This window comes from Rhinatrema bivittatum, chromosome 13 (assembly GCF_901001135.1).
Source record: "Rhinatrema bivittatum chromosome 13, aRhiBiv1.1, whole genome shotgun sequence".
In the NCBI taxonomy this organism is placed as follows: domain Eukaryota; kingdom Metazoa; phylum Chordata; class Amphibia; order Gymnophiona; family Rhinatrematidae; genus Rhinatrema; species Rhinatrema bivittatum.
This window is the reverse complement of record NC_042627.1, coordinates 72,145,105-72,165,379: the sequence shown is the minus strand read 5'-3', so window position 1 is coordinate 72,165,379 and position 20,275 is coordinate 72,145,105. Positions and strand designations below refer to the sequence as shown.

The 20,275-nt window shown below is 45.0% G+C and overlaps 1 protein-coding gene across 1 annotated transcript in view; it reads right to left on the bottom strand.

The window, feature by feature from the left end:
• Positions 1 to 20,275, bottom strand: part of SLCO3A1 (solute carrier organic anion transporter family member 3A1) — a 262,588-nt gene that overhangs the window by 42,306 nt on the left and 200,007 nt on the right. The window contains exons 3-4 of the mRNA XM_029575820.1: positions 16,364 to 16,462; positions 6,818 to 7,081 (exon numbers count right to left, since the gene is read on the bottom strand). Coding sequence (XP_029431680.1) covers positions 6,818 to 7,081; positions 16,364 to 16,462 — 363 coding nt within the window. The remainder of the gene's footprint in view (positions 1 to 6,817; positions 7,082 to 16,363; positions 16,463 to 20,275) is intronic.

Sequence of the window (20,275 nt, the reverse complement as noted above, 5' to 3'; positions counted from 1 at the left end):
CCCTCGAGGAGCATAAAAACGCGTGTGACGTCCTTAACCCTTTTAGCCACAGTAAGGGGAGGTGCTTCTAGGGTGTGGAGATCATGGTAGGGAGAGTATGCACGCAGGTTACATTCCCTCCCATCAGACGTCTACCCGCAGGAAAAAGGAATACATAGATGCAAGCTCTGTAATCTGTGGCGAGTTTGAAGGGCTGGGAAGAAGCCCGCAGGTAAAACACCCCAACGTGGACAGTTTCAGAATTGTCCCCCCCAACGTTCGGTAACAGGGTAAATACTGATGCGGAAAAATTCAAGACAGAGCTTCACTTTAACTTATCTTAATTGTCTTCTTTATTTGTTTACATTTGAAGGAAATCGCTACTCTTTGCACTCTGTACTGGTCTTCCTTTCCAACTTGGCTTAGGTGTATCAACAGTGCCGTACCCAAAGATTGTAGGACAGGAGACCAGACTCATGTTTATTTAGTGAAAGTTCTGCTGTGCTGCTAAGCCACGATGCTAACCTGAAATCATATTTTTTTTCCATGCATTAAGAAATCTGGTAATAATTATGTCTCTCAATGATGGAGACTCCCTTCCTCCAGGAAGGCAAAAATAAGCACCTTAAGGCACTAAACTTTTCATGAGAGAGAGAGAGAGAGAGAGAGAGACTGACTGACTACCTATAAGGCCTTCATAGTAGCAAAGTGTTTATATCTCTATAGGAGGGCCAACTAATAGCTCGAGGTGAGGTGTTGGTGGGGGTTTAGGGGCCAGTTTTTCATGCATAGGGAGACATACAAACTGCACAGTACACCTCAGTGAACATTTGACCTCATTTGGAGTGCGGAAAGTCTCACAAAGATGTGGATCCATAAAGTCAAGAGGCTGCCAATGAAGAGTGGGTGACTCGCCAGAATGATGGCTACTGCCTGGAGTCAATACCCTTATTAAATAAACATACACAGGCTTACGGTGACTCCAACATCGCTCTAAGCTTCAACAGCAAGAGGAAATGTGGAAAAAAGGATTCACACTCACAAAGAGGGGAGTAGCTGGCTTGTTACGGCGGTTACTACCCCAAATCAAATAAGCCTGATACTTCACTTTCAATGCATATACAGCAAAGTTCTCTGATTCAACAGCAGGGGAGAAGAAAAACTGATACTTCACACATCCAGCAGAGCTCTCTGCTTCAACGGCAGGGGAGAAGAAAAGAGGGTTCGCACTCACAAAGCGGGGAGTAGCTGGCTTGTTACGGCGGTTACTACCCCAAACCAAATGTGCCTGATACTTCACTTTCGACGCACATCCAGCATGGCTCTCTGCTTCAACGGCATGGGAGAAGACTTATACGTCACGCATATCCAGCATAGCTCCCTGCTTCAACGGCAGGGGAGAAGAAAAACAACCAATAAGGGCTAATAACATAGTCTGGGTAAAACAAATAAGCATGGGTGCAGCTTGCTTATTGCGGCGGCTACTACCCCAAACTAATCAAGCTAGATATTTCACTTGGATGCAGCTCCATCACTGCTCTCTACATTAAAGGTGGGGGTGGAAGGGAAATAGAACCAAGAGCTACGAGAAACAGATAAGTATGAGAGAAAATATGTGTGAAGCTTGCTGGGCAGACTAGATGGGCCATTTGGTCTTTTTCTGCCGTCACTTCTATGTTTCTATGTTCTCTCACCCTAGCTTGATAGACTCTATAACGAGGTACCATCAACCTAGGGCGAGATAACATAGTACAAAATGTCATCTTTGTGAGGCTTTCCTCACTCCAAATGACGTCAAATGTTCACCGAGGTGTACTGTGATGTTCATACGTCTCACTATGCACGAAAAACTGGCGCCTAAACCCTAAACCACCACCAACGCCATAATGCATTTTGATGAATGACCCTATTAGTTAGATGGATAACTCTAGGACTGACATTTGGCTGTCCCAAAGTTAGCTGGATAAATACAAGATAGCCGATTATATTCAGAGGCATGTCAGCATCGCTGAATGTATCAGCAAAGTTAGCTGGCTAAGCTTATCCAACTAACTCATCTTGTTAGCCAGACAGCAGCTGAAAATCAGCCCATAAATAGCTAAATTCTGCCACTTAGGTACATAGCATTTTAGGTGCATAAAACAGAAATCAACTTTTATGTTAGGAATCCAAGGGAATGAGGTTATAGCTCCATGTTTTGTTTACATATTAGCTTTAACATATTTTATGCATTTTTAAAGCTGAATTTCCAAAAACTTGAAAGAGTTTTAACTTTTCTTAAGGGGCAATGGAGAGCTGAACAGAAGCACTACTGAGCCCATTATCAAAAGCATATTTAATCAAAACTTAAATATATAATAAAATGGAGAAAACATTTATTTATTTATGCATTTTTTGTATTCCTCAACTTCCAAAAAAGTATCTGTTCAATGCATTTATGCACCTATTAACATATTGCAAACAATCCAAAAAAATGCTTTATTTCATATTAAAAACACAATAGGAAATATAAAAATCAAAATATGGATTATATAGCAATAGCAACAAAAAATTATGATCTGAATTAAGACATACGATTAATATGTAAAGTAAATAAACCACAAAATGCAAATTATTTATAATATCCACATGATAATAGCAGAGACTATGGGAGAAATACTAAGACACTTGTAGAGTTCACAAGACATCTTTCAAATTTATGCAGTCAAACACAGTATAAATATTTTCTGTAAAGTGAGCAAAGGTCGATAGCACAAATTCATGGAAATAAAAAAAACCCAATAAAACCGTCCCAGGCAAAAACCCTTTCGTTCTTACATATTTTAAACCATAGCGTGGAAGCGGCAAGTTCGATTACTCCACGCGTCTGCCCGCCGCCCAGGTTTGCAGCAGTGAGAGAGTGCGCACTGCTTTCTGCGAGACGGCAACGCTCCTCCTCCGGTCGCCTTCGCTGAATACCTTTCCCGTGCTAATTCCCGTCTCCCGCCCCTGCAGCCTCCCCGAGATCCTTCATCCCGGCCCCCCCCCCCTCAGCTGTCGCACCTCGACACGAGGCTGGGCACGACTGCCGTACAAGAGAAAATCTGGTGTAATAGATCCGATTCCAAATTTTCCACCTCACTAACCACTTTAATTATTCCACTGATTAAAGCTGCCTGAAATGGAAGCAATCCTAACGTAGCCTGGCCCTCCTTTGTCTTAATAACTGCTGACTAATTTCTCCCAGAACCGAATGTGAAAATCATTACATTTGGAAATTATCAGAGTGTAGGATGGGTGAAGCCTCAGTGGGCCCGGCCTGAATTCTTAATGAGGGGTTTTTTTTTTCCACGGTCCGCATATTAAGGATTTGGAGATGACAGATTTCTTCAGAGCAGGTCTGTTTATCTCTCTGTAGGTTTGCCTTCTATTTTAAAAGTTTTAATTGCATTGCAGTTGCTGATCGGGAGGACTCCGCTGCCACTCTGTTTGGGTTCCTCCGGTGAGATAATGAAAGGTTATAATTAGGCTGCTCCAGCGTACGGCAAAGACTACTGTTCTAGCCATCTGGTGTCAGAAGCGCAGACAGCCTTTTAAATTCCTTTCATCAAAACATATTGCCAGGTATTGTAACATTCACAGTTCCTCAGGGCACAGTTATAATAAGGATGCGGAGTATTTCTATGCAACGTTTGGATACAAAGAGATCGGAAGAAAACAGGCTGGTCTGATTGAGTCCTAGTGGCCACCTGCTGCCTTCCTTGGTCACTTCGTGACCACCTGCTGACTTGTCCTTCAAGCAACTCTACCTTGCCAGAACGAAAACAGTCTGAAAGTATTGCAAAGCTTTGAGAAGTCATTTTTCGTGTGTTGCCGGGCATTATCCCCCTGTAGCTTAATTTGTGGAAGTGCACATAAGCTCCCTAGGAGAAATTCTACGGTTCTCATATTAAACCGAAGACAGTTTATGAAACCTTCTTGTGATGACCGCTCTCTGTGGCTGAACACGGAATCCTCATATTTCCTTTCCAAAGTGTGCACAATTAAATATGATCGATGGAGTAGAACAGGGGTGCGCTTACGGAGGGCCATAAATTGCTCTGGTTTGCAGGATATTTTCTGTACATTAGCCTCGAGCATGAGATGCTGAGTGAGAATAGATCTCATGCGTATCCATGGCGGATCTCCTGATAACCAGACCAACTGGTGAACCTGAGGTTGGGCATTTTTACTCTCAGATAATGATCTAGGGGCAAAGGACAAAGGTCCACATGTGAACATAGTGACAACTGAAAGATGTTGAGGGTGATTTGGTGAAATGAAAAAATTAATTAAAAAAACTTCTGCAGTATTTCGGAGGCTTTTTTTTGGCACAGTATTAGCTAGGTGTTGTTTTCTTTTTCACTATTTATTATTGGGTACCCTCCTTGTTTGAGGTATCTTTTACATCCTTCTCTAACTCTACATATCCACCACGATAGGAACTTTAGTGACATTAAAAGAAGAATAAATACTATTTTCATAGTTAAGCTGGCAACCTACCATACATCGGATTTCAAAACAGGCTCCCTAAGATGAAAGATAAAGGCATGGCACTGTCTTACACATTCATGCACCCTAATTTTCTGATTAAAGGAATACATAGGGTAATGTACACATGATCACCCCCATGTTAGGCAATCTTGGTAAGGCCATTTTAAGGTCGCTTCCTTGTACCTACGTAATTTCTACATGGGCAGAGTGCCTGAACTTTTATTCCTGCCAGTCATTTTGTGTAAACTACTTTGCCTATAAAATACTCAATTAACTTAAAATTCTCTGCATGAAAAAGTGATTTTCTGACATCTGTTTGGTTTATGTTCTTTAGAAGTTCCATTTAGGGCCTCTTGTTGAATTGTATGCATTGGATAGAAGATATGTTTATCTACTTCAGACAGATTTGCTTTTCTCTTTGTTCTTTCTAATAAGATATTTGAGGTTGTGCTCAGCCTGTTTGCCACAGTTGTGAGCCCTTGTACTGGGGCATGGTTGATGCAGCCTACTAGGCTCACACTGACAGCCGGTGGACACGCCCCTGGCTGGGACTGAGCTGGACGTTCACCTATACCAGCCCTGTTCCCCGCAGGTTGAGCCCTTTGGTTCCAGGGGCCGACAAGACCCAGGCGAGCGACCCAGAGGGAGGTCGGAGAGAGAGAGGGAGAGTCCAGAGCCAGGCCGAGATGGAGATCTCAGGTCAAGGGCAGGTAGCAATCAACAAGAAGTCAGGGTCCGTAGCAGAAAAGAGGATCAGGCAGATGGAGGACCAGGACAGGGCAAGGCAGGAACAAGGCAGGGCTGGAACAGGAACACGGTTGGAACGAGGCAGGATCAGGAACGCCGCAGGAGAAGCAAGGCTGCAGGAGGACCCTGTTGCCGAGGTGCCAAACTGGAGTGAAACTGGGGCTTAAGAACCCAGCCGTGCTGACATCATCAGGAAGTGCTGGCTTGAGGTTTCCTGCCGCGGATCCTTGACGTCAGCATCATCTGGGGACAGAGAAATAACTACGGTACCTGAACGTAATCCGCTTTGAAGTTCTGAAAAGTGGAATGTAAATAAATAAATAAATGGCAGCGTTCCTGCCACTTAAGAAACTGGCGGTGCTTGGCGGTGAGTCGACCAGATGTGGGGCCGCCCCAGAACCAGCCCATCATTAAAGTGCCCCTCCCTAGGCCTCTTGGCTTAGACTTCAGGGGAAAGTGTGTGTGAAACTCGTTTACCGTTTGGAGGGTTTGAAGGTTAGCCACGGGCCTCCCATGAGTTTTCTTCTCACGGGAGCTTCGTTTTTAGATAAATTATTTCATTTGTATAGCAGTATGCAGTGATGCCTAGAGACACACAAGATACAGTCCCCTGCCCCCTCGAAGCTTACAGTCTAGTCAAGACAGACAGAAATAAGAGGCTCTGAGTTAATACAGCAAGGTTGTGATTGAGAAGAGCTAAAACAATGCAGGTTATAAGTGGGATTAATTAAGAACGGGCCACATCAACTGAGCACAGCTACAAGCCTTTCACAACAAGCTAAGCGCTTTCCCAGCAAATAGGAACCCAGAAAACTCGACAAAACTCTAATGGTGTTTATGTGAAATGTGAGTAGTGGGAACACTGAGGGGGAAATGCACGGCCTAATGACAGAGCTGAAAGAAGAGAGCTGTTATGTCCTCAATGAGGTGAGCAGATGCGGTTTTATTGACAGAAAAATGGTTGCTCTAACAGGTCAGCAATACCTGAAAACAAAATATTACAAGGCTGATAATCTGCGGCTGAATCTAGGCCAGGGCTTCCAACCCTCCTGCTTTTATTTATTTTTTTATTTCAAATTTTTATATACCAGCATTCGAGACAGAAGTCACATCGTGCTGGTTCACATAAAACAGGGGTGCATAGTAAACATAACTATAACAAAGGTGCTGAAAAGGCAGTTACATATAACAGGGTGATAAGAACTTGGATGAGAAGGAAGAGAAATGAATTAAGGCTGCAAAATAAACCCTGTCTGGCCTGTCCGCTGGGGTGGCTGATCTGTGCTGCTGGCACCCACCCCAAACTCCCCACGGTGGTTGGCTCGGCAGGCACGGGGTGGTGACTGCGCTCCGCAGTTGCTGGGCACATCGCTTTCTTGCCCAACACGGCAGCCCGCGTCTCCCACAGCAGCGTCTGCTCCGGCACCTCCCCCATCCAGCTGGATGCTATAGCACCTCCCCGATTAAAGACGCAAAAGCCGTCCTTTCCAACCGCCCATAGACGCACCCGACTGCAAAACAACCGCGGACCAGCAAGGGAACTGAGCAAGAATAAAAGTGGGAAAAAAAAGGTTACTACCTCGGAGCTGCTGGAAGCAGGATGTGCTGTCCTCTGTCTCCAGGGCAGTCCGCAGCACCCCGTTGCTGGGCTTGGTCCTCTCGTAGTCCCCGTCGGGAAGCATGGTCTGCTCGCTCTCCTCCGAATGGTCCACGCGGGGGGACAGGGACTGCGGGAACCCGAACATCAGAAGGGACGAGAAGAAGAGTAAGGCACCGCAGAGCAGGAAGCCGCCCCACCAGGCGCCGATCCAGCGGGGGTCATCGGGGGTGATATCCAGTTTACCTGCAAGACACCAAGAGCACCGTTCAGTCCCTCAGAGGCAGCGATGGGGAGCGAGAAAGCCATCGGAGCATCGTGAAAAGGACACCAAGACGTAACAACGCCGATAGAACAGGCGAAAAATACAACTGGAAAAGGTAACGCAAAGGAACATTTCTGCAATCACCCAGTTGAAAACAAAGGCTTTTTTTTTGTCTTAATCTGGTTTTCCTGCTTAATAAAATTCAAAAACTGAACATGCAAGTGACCGATGTAATCTTTAATTTAGGCTCTGCTTATGCACAGAATGTAACTGTGCATAACGCAGTTCCCTGGGGAATGCATTAGTGGGACCAAGCATTGCTTGGAAGGGACAAGCGTGTCCTGGGGCCACCAAATGCTGGCCTTGACTGCACATCATGCCCATGGGATCGATGGGTGCAGGAGGAGCCCGCATCAGCCATGGTTCATCTGCCGGGGAGCAAAAAAAAAAAAAAATCACTGAAACTGCTGAAAACATTTTTTTTTTTTCATTTTGCAAGATGTCCCCGGCTGACGAAGTGGCAGCACAGTCCTTCCTTATTGGACTCCACACATCAGGAAAAGCACCTTGGAGACACTGTGGGCAATTCACTGAAATCCTCAGCTCAGTGTGCTGTGGCCATCAAAAAAAAAAAAGCAAACAGAATGCCAGGGATTTTTAGGAAAGGCTTGGAGAATGAAACAGAGACTATCACAAAGCCTCTGCATCGCCTGCAGTTCTGCTCCACTCCCACCTCCTGAAAGATAGAGCAGAATTAGAACAGGGACAGAGAAGGGCGACCAGGTTGGTAAAGGGGATGGAACAATCCCCCTATGAGGAAAGGCTGAAGAGGTTAGGGCTCTTCGGCTTGGAGAGGGGATACGATAAAGATTTAAGAAAGCTTGAGTTGTATGCCGGTTAAATCAGACAGTTGGATAAGTAGCGCGTTTTGGACTTACCTGGCTATCTGACTTAGCCAATAAGTGGTGCTTTGAGACTTAGCCGGCTCAATAGCAGTTTTTATTAGCTGGATAAATCAGAATTTGTCCGGGATAAGTGCCACTGTTCAGCTGAATAACTCAGAAATTATACGGCTAAGTACAGCAAAAACCTCTACTTAGCCAATAAGTAGACATTTAGCCAAATAAGCGTGCCAAACTGGTATACCCCCGTATTTTTAGGTCTAATTTTGAAGTGATGCGCAGGAAGTGTTAACACAAACAGCGCTGAGCATTTTTAGGTGCATCTCACTTCCTTACAATGTAATTCTGGATCATACACAGTGGAGATCTTCTACGGCTGGGCTGAGGGCTTGTTCACCTAACCAGAGGGGCGGATGGGTTACTGTCCACAGCTTCTGCTACACAGCACACAAAACTCATCAATAAAATATCAGGGAAGCAGCTTTCACCTCCTGCATGTGCTTACAGCTTACTGTGTTATTAGACCCGTGCCCCAGATTAGGAGCGGACGACACGGCTTCCCATTTCATTCTTGCGTCCGATAAAGTGCGAACCGGGGGGAACATAAATGATCCTCAATATTCGGAGAGGGTTTTAATGCGATCGCATTACTTTCCGAGCAAGGCCCTCTTAATTGCATTATTCCGAAAACTGCTTAACGCTCACTTGTTCCCGTATAAGACCATAGACGGGAGGGTTGGAGAGGGCCCAGAGGGGGAAGGTATCGAGCAGGTTTAGCCTAGGTTGGTACTGTTTGTGTTGTGGTATTATTCTTTTATTGTATGTGGCAATTTTTATTGTTTATGTTAATTCCGTAAATGGCTTTTATTGCATTTTTACAGGCTAGGCGGTATAGAAAAGTTTTAAATACATAAATAAAATAAATATATACATTAAAATATCTATATCTATATAAAATAAGTTTTACTACCAATTGAAGGAATGCCATTCAGGAGACCTGCCCAAAGGACCATATATTTTGAATTAGACTCATTATGCAGGGCTATAATAGCTACACTCATCAGCTCACATTGGAAGGGAAGGTGTTAGCTCATTCATTTATTTTCCAGAATGGACAAGGAGAAGCTAAGCACCGTTGCATGGTCACTGTGTACGGGTTTAGCGAACCCTCGCCAAATCTGGCTCCGGCCCCCTCATTGCTGAATTATCTGTATTATCAGATTAACCAGGCCAGGTCACGAAAGTGATCTCTGGCCTGGTTAACCCTTCACGTCAGGAAGGATCAATCGATAAGGCTGGGACTGCTTCCACCGGAAAGATGTGGCCTCCGGGGGCGATATGATTATCTTGTTCAAGGCCTCAAGAAAAGAAAGTGGCAGGCAAATCAATTTACATTAATCGCATCTGTTAAAAGTAAGGAAAATGAGCTGAGGCTGGAGAAGGGTAGCCTAGAACACACATTCTGTGAAAGGACTCCTAACGTGATTATCCATCTAGTCAGCCACATACCCAAGCTTGGCAACACCGCAGAATCAATCCACTCGCCTACTCACCTGTGGCGAGGGAAATTATTCCCAGGAGTGAGGCGGTAGGGTTTTTTTTTGGCCCTGCAGGAGCAGGGGCCATGATCTCAGCACCAATTGAGGCCCGGCAGGAGGAGGAGATAGGGCACGAAAAAGAGAGACGAGCAAGCAGGGCCTCAGCAGGAGGACTCTCTGTGTGTGTGTGGTCCTGGCAGGAAGAGGCGGTGTCTTCAGCTCTGTTGGGAGGCCAAGAGAGCAGAGAGAGAGCTGCAGCAGTGGAAGGGAAGAGGTAGTAGTGAAGGGGCTGGGACTGTGAGGTAGGGGAAAGAGGGGCGAGGGGAGGAGAGAGTGGAAGAGATTGAGGGGTGGAGCCTGGAGGAAGAAGTGAGAGGTTCTGGGTTAGGTGGGGATTGGAGAAAGAGAAAGAGAGGGACTGCATGCACTCACCATATACTCCCACCACCTCCCAAAAACAAATTATTGGGGAGAAGGCAGTGACAGGAGTCTATGGCGAGGAGTACGTCCTGGAATGGTTTTTCACTGACCTGAGGCTAGCGCCATTTTGGCACCAGTAGGGCAGGAAGACTGGAGCTTGCTTTTCCCTCCCTTTGATTCAATGGATGGGGTAAGAGATGGAGAGAGGTCTGCGGGTGGGGGTACAGGATGGGGAGAGGGCCTGGAAAGCTGTCTTTCTTCTTTTGTTTCACTGCAGAGGGGGGGGGGGGGGTGCACTATTTTAACATAAAATGCAAAATGAAAACAAAAGGGGGCATGAAAAGAACTGAACCCCACCAATGACTGAAAACACCCCCTTCCCCCCCTCCGAACATCCTTAATATACAACTATGGCATTGTAAGACTCCTCCAGGGCTTACTTGTCAGTGAGGACATGCACTCATCCCCCTCCCTCTTGTCCCATCTCTCTCTCTTCTTCCACTCTCCTCCTCTACCCATCCCCTGCACCTCTATCCATTCCCTTCCCCCACCACCTCCAGCCCTCTCACCCTAAACCCCTCTCCCCCTACTGTCCTCCTCATCCTTAACCCTCAATTCACCCTTATGCAACCTTCTCCCGCTCCTCTTTTCAGGTTCCCTCTCAAAACGTAGACGTTGCCTTCTCCTGGCCCCGTGCCAGGACAATCAGCTTGCTCCAGGTGAGCGAGCTGGTGGGCTTTCCAGACCCTAGGTAGAAATAACTATTCAGAAAATATTTTCTTCCATAGTTTTCAGACCATTCCTGGGTGCTCCACTCATAGCTGCTCTTTGTTCTGCCTTCTCTCAGGGAGGGGCTAAGGGAGTGCAACCTTTTTCTAAATGTCCAGCAGGGACTAGAATCACAGAGGACAAAACTAAAAATACCCACTAATACAAGGGAATATGTTTAAAAAAAAAAAAAAAAAGACTGAGTTATTTTAAGAGGATGTGCAGCATTATACAAAATTATTATACCATTACAGTCACAAAATCAATATAAAAAAGTATAGAGCAGTCTTTGATATATAGAAATCTGGAGACAATATCAGACACGAAGCCTTTACCAGGAGATGCTACCAATATCCAGGTGATGCTTTACCAGGAGATGCTACCAGGATCCAGGGCTTGGATTGAGCTGTTTCCTGCACCCAGCCCTCCATTGGACCCCCTCCTCCTCCTCCACCTCGTGGCTGTTGACCCCTCCCCCAGCTGGAAGACTGCCCTGCTTCTAACGAATGTGCTTTTAAATCTCCGTACAGGTACTTGCCTTTCTTTTCTTCTCTGCTCTGCAAGCCAGGATCCAGGGCTTGGATTGAGCTGTTTCCTGCACCCAGCCCTCCATTGGACCCCCTCCTCCTCCTCCACCTCGTGGCTGTTGACCCCTCCCCCAGCTGGAAGACTGCCCTGCTTCTAACGAATGTGCTTTTAAATCTCCGTACAGGTACTTGCCTTTCTTTTCTTCTCTGCTCTGCAAGCCAGGATCCAGGGCTTGGATTGAGCTGTTTCCTGCACCCAGCCCTCCATTGGACCCCCTCCTCCTCCTCCACCTCGTGGCTGTTGACCCCTCCCCCAGCTGGAAGACTGCCCTGCTTCTAACGAATGTGCTTTTAAATCTCCGTACAGGTACTTGCCTTTCTTTTCTTCTCTGCTCTGCAAGCCAGGATCCAGGGCTTGGATTGAGCTGTTTCCTGCACCCAGCCCTCCATTGGACCCCCTCCTCCTCCTCCACCTCGTGGCTGTTGACCCCTCCCCCAGCTGGAAGACTGCCCTGCTTCTAACGAATGTGCTTTTAAATCTCCGTACAGGTACTTGCCTTTCTTTTCTTCTCTGCTCTGCAAGCCAGGATCCAGGGCTTGGATTGAGCTGTTTCCTGCACCCAGCCCTCCATTGGACCCCCTCCTCCTCCTCCACCTCGTGGCTGTTGACCCCTCCCCCAGCTGGAAGACTGCCCTGCTTCTAACGACTCCGCTTTTAAATCTCTGTGCTGGATGCTAAGACCCATATTGATGACATCACTTTTGAGCGACACAAAAAAGAGTCATCTATAAAAATCTAACCTGGTCAAGCGTCACGCGCCTAGCGTCACGCGCCGAAGGAGCGCGACAAAGGGGCCTGCCCCTTTGAGCGCCCCTTCGAGCAGCCCCTGCAGACAGCCCAGAAGGACATAGATGTGGCTCCCTGCACCCTCGGACATCTCTAAGCAGTACCACCGCACGGCTTCCTCGGAATGAACAGTGAAACCCCCGGACGACCAGCCCAAGCAACACCAGGCGAAACAAAAAGTCCCTTCCCATAGTGAGGGATCCTTCCTCTAAATGTCTGATGGTTTCCACCAACTTCTCACATGACTATGATAATAGCTGGTTCATCCATTATCCTCCTAACAGCAAGTAACCTAATTGGTTATATTGAAACCAATGTGAACCCTCATAAGTAAGCCAGCATCCATCCTGCTTCACGTTCTTCCAGCTCTCTCCCAACAAGCACCATACTGCACCCAGCCAGTGTCATCTCAGCAAGCTCTCAACAAGCATCCATCCTGCAAGCATTCAACAAGTGCTCAGCAAACAAACAAACATCCTGCAAGCATTCAGCAAGCAACCATCCTGCAAGCATTCAGCAAGCAACCATCCTGCAAGCATTCAGCAAGCAACCATCCTGCAAGCATTCAGCAAGCAACCATCCTGCAAGCATTCAGCAAGCAACCATCCTGAGCAAACAACACTCAAGCAACAGCAAAACAACTACCTCTCAGCACTCTACATTAAAACAAAAGACTCACAAAGACTGCCTTCGCCCCTCGGTCCATCAACAGCACTAACGCAGCACCACTACAACACAAGCACTACACGCTAAAATGTTCCCCACCTTCCCAATACCTATTTTACAACACAGCCTGTCAGCAATAGGAAAACCGAACAGATCATTCATACTACAACACAAACGACAGGCGCTACACCGAAACCTTAAATCATTCACCCCAATTTTGATAACACCCATCACCCAACTCTTAGGCCTCACTGTATTCTCACTTTCACTATTCAATGCACAATCTCTGTCCAAGAAATCTCTAATCCTCAACGACTATCTCCTTGATACCAAACCAGATATATGTGCTATAACAGAAACATGGCTCAAACCCACGGACACAGCAATTATAAACCAACTTCCCACATCAAACTACGACATCTTCTCCATCCCCCGACTGAAAAAAAGAGGAGGAGGACTCCTATTTGCATCAAAAAAAGACCTCGGGTTCATCCAGCACCCATACAACTCAGACTCTAAACTAGAAATGGGTCTCTTCACCTCGGAACAACTACAAATCCTACTCGTCTACGCCCCTCCGGGCCTCCTTGAGACAGACCCCTCCCCCTTAGTAGAGGAAATCACAACCCTCATCAAACTGGACGCTCCAGCAATTATCCTAGGAGATTTTAATCTGCATGTGGACAATCCTACCCCATCATCCAGCTGTGAATCCTTTCTCTCTGCCCTCTCAGCCCTGGGTTTCAAACAACTAGTTACCAAACCCACACACAAAGCAGGCCACACGCTGGATCTTATCTTTATTAACCCAGGCATCAAACATTCTTCACGCCTCAAAAGCAAGAAGGTCCCTTGGTCTGATCACTCACTTATCTCAACCGCATTCTCATTGAACAAACCCTCCACCTCCAAAGGGCCCTCACCATCTTTCCCATACAGAAGTTCCTGCTCTACAGAAGACCTCAGCTCCCACCTAGCCTCTCAACTTCCATCCATTGATCTCTCAAACCCGAACACAGCTCTCCGCTCTTGGAAAGCCATCACAGATTCCATAGCCGACAAGCTATGTCCGCTAGCAACCAAAAAATCACTCCCAAACGCCTCCAAAAGACAACCATGGTTCACGGAAGAACTAAGAAAGCTAAAACAAAATCTAAGACAGAAAGAGAGCGACTGGCGCAAATCCCCAAGCACCAATACACGATCCATCTACAAAGCCACCCTCCATCAATACAAGTCAACTACCTCTAAATCCAAAAGGGACTACTATGCATCCAAGATTCACCACTTAATCTTCGACGCAAAAGCCCTCTTCGCCTATGTCTCCAATCTCACCCAAATCATCCCACAGGAGATTCCCAACGACCTAGCACAACCCAAAGCTGAAGAACTTGCTCTTCATTTTCACAACAAAGTCAACAGCCTTCTAACTCATCTGCCTTCTAATCCCACCGACCCTGCTCTTTACCAGTCTCTTCAACAATCATCCCTCAACAACAATGGTCTGGAAACACTTGAACCCATCTCTATCTTAGAGATACAAACTCTTATAAGAAGAATGAAACCTTCCTCCCATCCTTTGGATACTATCCCCACCAAACTGCTCCTGGCCATCCCTGACTCCATCGCTAAAACCTTGTCGGACATCATAAACTGCTCACTCTCCCAAGGACTATATCCTGACGACCTCAAATTGGCCTCCATCAAACCTCTACTCAAGAAACCCAACTTGGATCCTAAAGACCCCAACAACTTCCGTCCTATCGCCAATCTCCCATTCATAGCCAAGATTCTAGAAAAAGTTGTCAATACTCAACTCTCCGAATACATAGAAGAAAACAAAATCCTATTCCAATCACAATACGGATTTCGCAAGTCACTGAACACAGAATCCCTCCTCATCTCCATGTCTGACTTCATATTAATGGGCCTTGACAAAGGCCAATCCTTCCTCTTAATTCTACTGGACCTATCAGCCGCCTTTGATACGGTCAATCATTCCATTCTCACTTCCATTCTGGCTTCTATAGGTATCTCAGGCACAGCTCTCTCATGGTTTAAATCTTTTCTCTCCAACAGAGGCTTCAAGGTTAAGATACAGAACAAAGAATCTTCACGAATGGACGCATCCATAGGTGTCCCCCAGGGCTCCTCACTGTCACCTACACTCTTTAACATTTATCTTTTACCTATCTGCCAACTCCTCTCCAACCTTAACCTCAAACATTTCCTCTACGCCGACGACATCCAGATCGTGATACCCATTAAAGAATCTTACACAAAAACATTGGTTCACTGGGAAAACTGTCTCTTCGAAATTAAACATCTCCTGGCTAACCTAAACCTAGTTTTAAACTCCTCTAAAACAGAACTGCTTCTCATCTCCCCAGATAATAATGCCATCTCTAATCCTCCAACTATCCCAACTACTACACAGGTGAGAGATCTAGGAGTATTAATTGATAACCGGATGAACCTTAAAGCTTACATCAACAGAACCACCAAGGACTGTTTCCACAAACTCCAAGTTCTGAAAAGAATTAGACCACTCTTCCACACTCAGGACTTCAGAACCATTCTACAAGCTATCATTTTTTCTAAGATCGATTACTGTAACTCTATCCTTCTGGGCCTACCTTCCTCCTATACTAGACCCCTCCAGATGTTACAAAACGCTGCGGCAAGATTACTGACAAACTCCAGGAGGAGGGACCATATATCTCCAATCCTAAAAGATCTCCACTGGTTGCCTGTTCACTTTAGAATCCTCTACAAATCTCTTTCCATAATATACAAAACCATCCATCAACACACCCCACTCGACTTACAAGTCCCATTCCAAATTTATAACTCCTCCAGACCAACAAGAGACACACTTAGAGGATCTCTTCAAGTGCCCCCAGCCAAAACTACCAAACACATTACCTTGAGAGATCGGGCCTTTTCAACAGCCGGCCCCCTTCTATGGAACTCCATCCCACCGGACCTTAGACAGGAGCCCAGCCTCCCAACCTTCAGGAAGAGACTTAAGACCTGGCTGTTTAAAAAAGCTTTCCCGGACACCGATTAATTCTATTCAGCCAGATTCTACCACTTCCACATGTAAAAATGTTATTACTAATGTAAATACCTATACCTAATGTTATTCTCTTTCTTTTCTTCTCTCCTCCCAGTTCTATTACCTTGTTATTTGTAACTGCTTCCTTCTACACAAATAGGTTATTGAATTGTTTACTGTACACCCCTGTTATATGTAAACCGGCATGATGTGTTTGCAACATGAATGCCGGTATATAAAAATTTTAAATAAATAAATAAATAAATAAATATAAATGAAAATAAAATTACATTTTTATAAATTCCCAAGTATTGGTACAATAATGCAAATAATTAAAATCCTCATGTGTGTGAGTGTATTATCTGTATTAGTATTGTAAGCTAATAAATGTGTGATATGCCATTATGATTAGAGGGTAAATTACAGGTTAACTGTAGGTCATTAAAACCATTCTAGCACTGTGATGTGGGTTTAGAAAATGAGTTTCAAGTGTAATTACAAGGTTTCCAAAATTTACCATAATACACATTTTCTTACTAGTGTCAATGAAGACAGCATCAACGTAGATTTTGGTACAGAAGGAGCCCAAGATGAAACCACAAGCTGGTCCAAACACCAGCATCGTGAACAGGATACCTGCAAGAGGCAGAAAACGGCACTGAATGATACAGGGCATGATATAACACAACATTATTATTTTACATACAAATATTTTTCAATTCTGTAGCAACTAAAAACAGCATCTTAAATTGTACAATTCTATCTGTAACTCACTGACTTAGAAGTATTTAAGTTAAATTCTTTCTTCCTCTGCAGCATGGACAAATAGTAACTTGAAGCATTTCCTTGAAATGGTTCTTTTGTTAGTTCAGAGAAATGCAAATGCCAAATGTTCCTTTTCAAAGCTAACAGAGGATCCATTAACTCTGTCTAGTGATGTTTACTAACTTCTTTTGATGTCAGTAGGGGGGCTTCTTTGGCTGGAAGCCAGTGTTGTATTATTTTGTAGACTAACAGCAAGTGGACATTACTGGAAAAGGGGGATATCAGAATTTATAATAATTAACTTTTCAAAGACAGCCTATGAAATACTAATTTATATTTGAACTGATGAATGGTATATCTTTTGCATAAGAGTTTGAGTGGTCGATACCTGCATGATCCAATCAGGGGCAAGACACTGAATAAAAGATGGGGCTGATTTTGTTTAAGGAGAGAGAGATAGCCATTAAATTAGATGTTTACCTGCAGCCTTCCTATTCAGGCAGCCTAAACAAGGATAGCCGTTTGTTGTGGTATTTTTAACAAGAGTAATTCATGTGATTGTTTAGGTTAGGTTTTGTTTTGTTTATTTTCCAGTTAGCTTTACAGTCCTAGAATAGTTGCCTACATAGTATTAGTGTTAGGATAATTTTGTTCAGGGAAGTTATGGAATATTTGTTTCAATTTCATTTAGAACAGAGAGGTAAACATCTCACCTCATGGCCATCTATTTCTCTAAAGCAGGGGTCGGGAACCCATGGCTCGCGAGCCAGATATGGCTCTTTTGAGGGCTGCATCTGGCTCGCAGACAAGTGTCGCCATACTTCGCGGTTCCCCGCTCACCCAGCTGCTCCCCGGTCCTCCGCCGCCCGGGCTTAAAATGCTGTCAGCCCGGGCGGAACGCGGCAGGACAGCTGGAGTCAGCGGCACCGGCGTGCTCTCTTCTCCCCCCCCCCCCCCCCCGCGGCCCGGAAGAGGAAGTGGAGAGCATTGGGTGCCTGCGCGGGAAGAAGAGACCACACTAGCGTGGTCTCTTCTTCCGCGCAGGCACCCGATGCTCACCACTTCCTCTTCCGGGCCGCGGGGGGGAGGAGAAGAGAGCACGCCGACTGGAGTCATCCGGGTGCCTGCGCGGGAGTCATCGGGTGTCAGCCGGGTGCCAGCGCTGGAGTCATCGGGTGCCTGCGGGGGTCTTCCCGCGCAGGCACCCGATGCTCTCCACTTCCTCTTCCGGGCCGCGGGAAGAAGAGAGCACGCCGGTGCTCTCTTCTTCCCGCGGCCCGGAAGAGGAAGTGGAGAGCATCGGGTGCCTGCGCGGGAAGACCCGCGCAGGCACGCTAGTGTCCGACGGGAAGAAGACTGCAGCTCGGCTCGGAGGAAAATGAAAATCTTCAACCGCGGCCGATGGGACTCCGCCTTCGCCTCCGCGAGGGCTGAAAATGAAGGAGGTTAGCGTTGGGAGGTGGCTGCTGCTGCCGCGAGTTCCCGGGGGGGAAGGGGGAGAGAGAGAGTGAATGAGCGAGCAAGCATGTGTGTTTGAGATCCTGTGTGTGTGAGTGAGAGATTGCATGTATGTGAATGATTGAGAGCCTGTATATGTGAAAGAGAGTATGTCTGTGATTGAGATCCTGCCTGTGAGAGAGAGAGCATGAATGTAAGTTTACCATTGGGAACCTGTATGTGTAAGTTTGTAATTGAAAACCTGTTTGTTTGAAAGAGTATGTGTGTATGATTGAGATCCTTTGTATGTGAGAGAGATCATGTGTATGTATGATTAAGAGCCTGTGTGTATAAGTAAGAGAGAGATCATGTGTGTCTGTGTCTGATTGACAGCTGGTTTAGGTGATGGAGCATGTGAGTATGTGATTGAGAGCCTGTGTGTAAATGAGAGAAAGAGAGGACATGTTTGTAAGCATGTGAATGAGAGTCTGTGTGTGAGAGAAAAAGACAGCATGTATTTATGTGATTGAAAGCCTGTGTGTGTGTAAGCGTGAAAAGATAGACAGCATGTGTGTAAATGTGTAATTAAGAGCCTATATAAGTGAGAGAGAAAAAACATTTGTATATGTGAGTGACTGAGAGCATATGTGTATAGGTGTGTCATTGAGAGCCAGTGTGAGAGAGAGCGCTGGTATGTGACTGAGAGAGGAGAAAGTTCCAAGCAAACCACCCCACCTCCTGCTAATTCAGAACAATCTCAGGACACCTGGATATCAAACGTTCCCAGGTATGCAGAGCAAAAAAATTTTTGTATCCTTATTATTTTTCATTACTGGATCTTTGTGTCTGCTATTTTGAAATATTTTGTTGGTATCTGGAAATGTTTTATATGAGTTTTTAATTATTGGATATTCCACTCATCAGCTGTTTCGAAATATGTTCTTTTTGTTAGTACAGTTTTACTGCTGATGATTTTATATTTCTTGATTTGTTTTATAAGGATGTGTGATGTTTCTTTTTTCCTTTGTTACACTGCATACAGAGACTCTGGCTTGTTGCAGTTTCCAATTCAGTTTTTGTCTGCATGCTTCTTGTTATGCGTTTTGGTCTCTTTATTCTATGTTAGGTGAGGGACAGCACGTGATTCAGGTGAGGTTTTCTGCTGGCGTGTAGTTTCTGTGTAGGACTCTATAGCAGCCTGACTTGGTCTGTTTTCCTAATAGGAGATGTATTGGTGTCTTAAGGCCTGGTGTAATATTTTCAGAGACTTATTGTACTTTAAAAGTGTGATCTTACATAAAATGCACACATTTACTTGTATTTAGTTTTAAACATATTGTATGGCTCTCATGGAATTACATTTTAAAATATGTGGCGTTTATGGCTCTCTCAGCCAAAAAGGTTCCTGACCCCTGCTCTAAAGTCTCTATAAAATTGCAACAAATCTTCCAGAATTTTCTTGAATTAAATTAGCGAGGATTTTATTTTACCTGTGAGCTCAGTTGATCCTGAATCTATGTAGAGCACTGGAAACAATCACAGACCTCCCCAGGCATCAGAAACTGCTTTAACAACTATCTGAACTGTAGAGAAGTTAATCTAAAGTATTTAACAATCATATGAGTCTAAATTGTGAATTTATGCTAATATTCTGGCCAGAATTTAGAAGGGAATTTTGAAACCCCAATTTTTTTATTTGCTTGAAATGAACAGAACTGGAGATATAGGGTGGGGGCTAGTGGTTTCCTGTTATAATTTACAAAAAGATAATTTTATAATGTTAATAAACTATTATTTTACTATAATGCCATGTGCTTCTGTTTCTTACAGACTATAAAAATGTAAATCTGTTCGCAGTGATTTTGCTTATGTTACTTGTAATAGTGTGTGTTTATTTTACTTTCTGCTCCAGCTTCTCCTCTCCACTCCTTTAGTTGTGTGTGTGTGCATGCTACATACGGTCACACAGCTGAGAGCTGGAGTTATGTGCCCCCCCATAGGTGGAGGTTTATATCCCTTTAATTTTATTTTTTGGCCCCACAGATTCCTCTGCGTCCCTTAGGTTTCTAGGTCCATATGTAACTATCCAAAGTTTCCCCTCCTTTTTATATAAACTTCCATCTATCTCACAGTGTCATGTGCTCATTTATTTTTTAAATACCCTCTCTTGATTCATCTTCAAGTTCCAGTCTCTCTTTCTTCTAAGTCTTGTAGCAGAAAATCCACTACCTCATAGTCACTATCCTT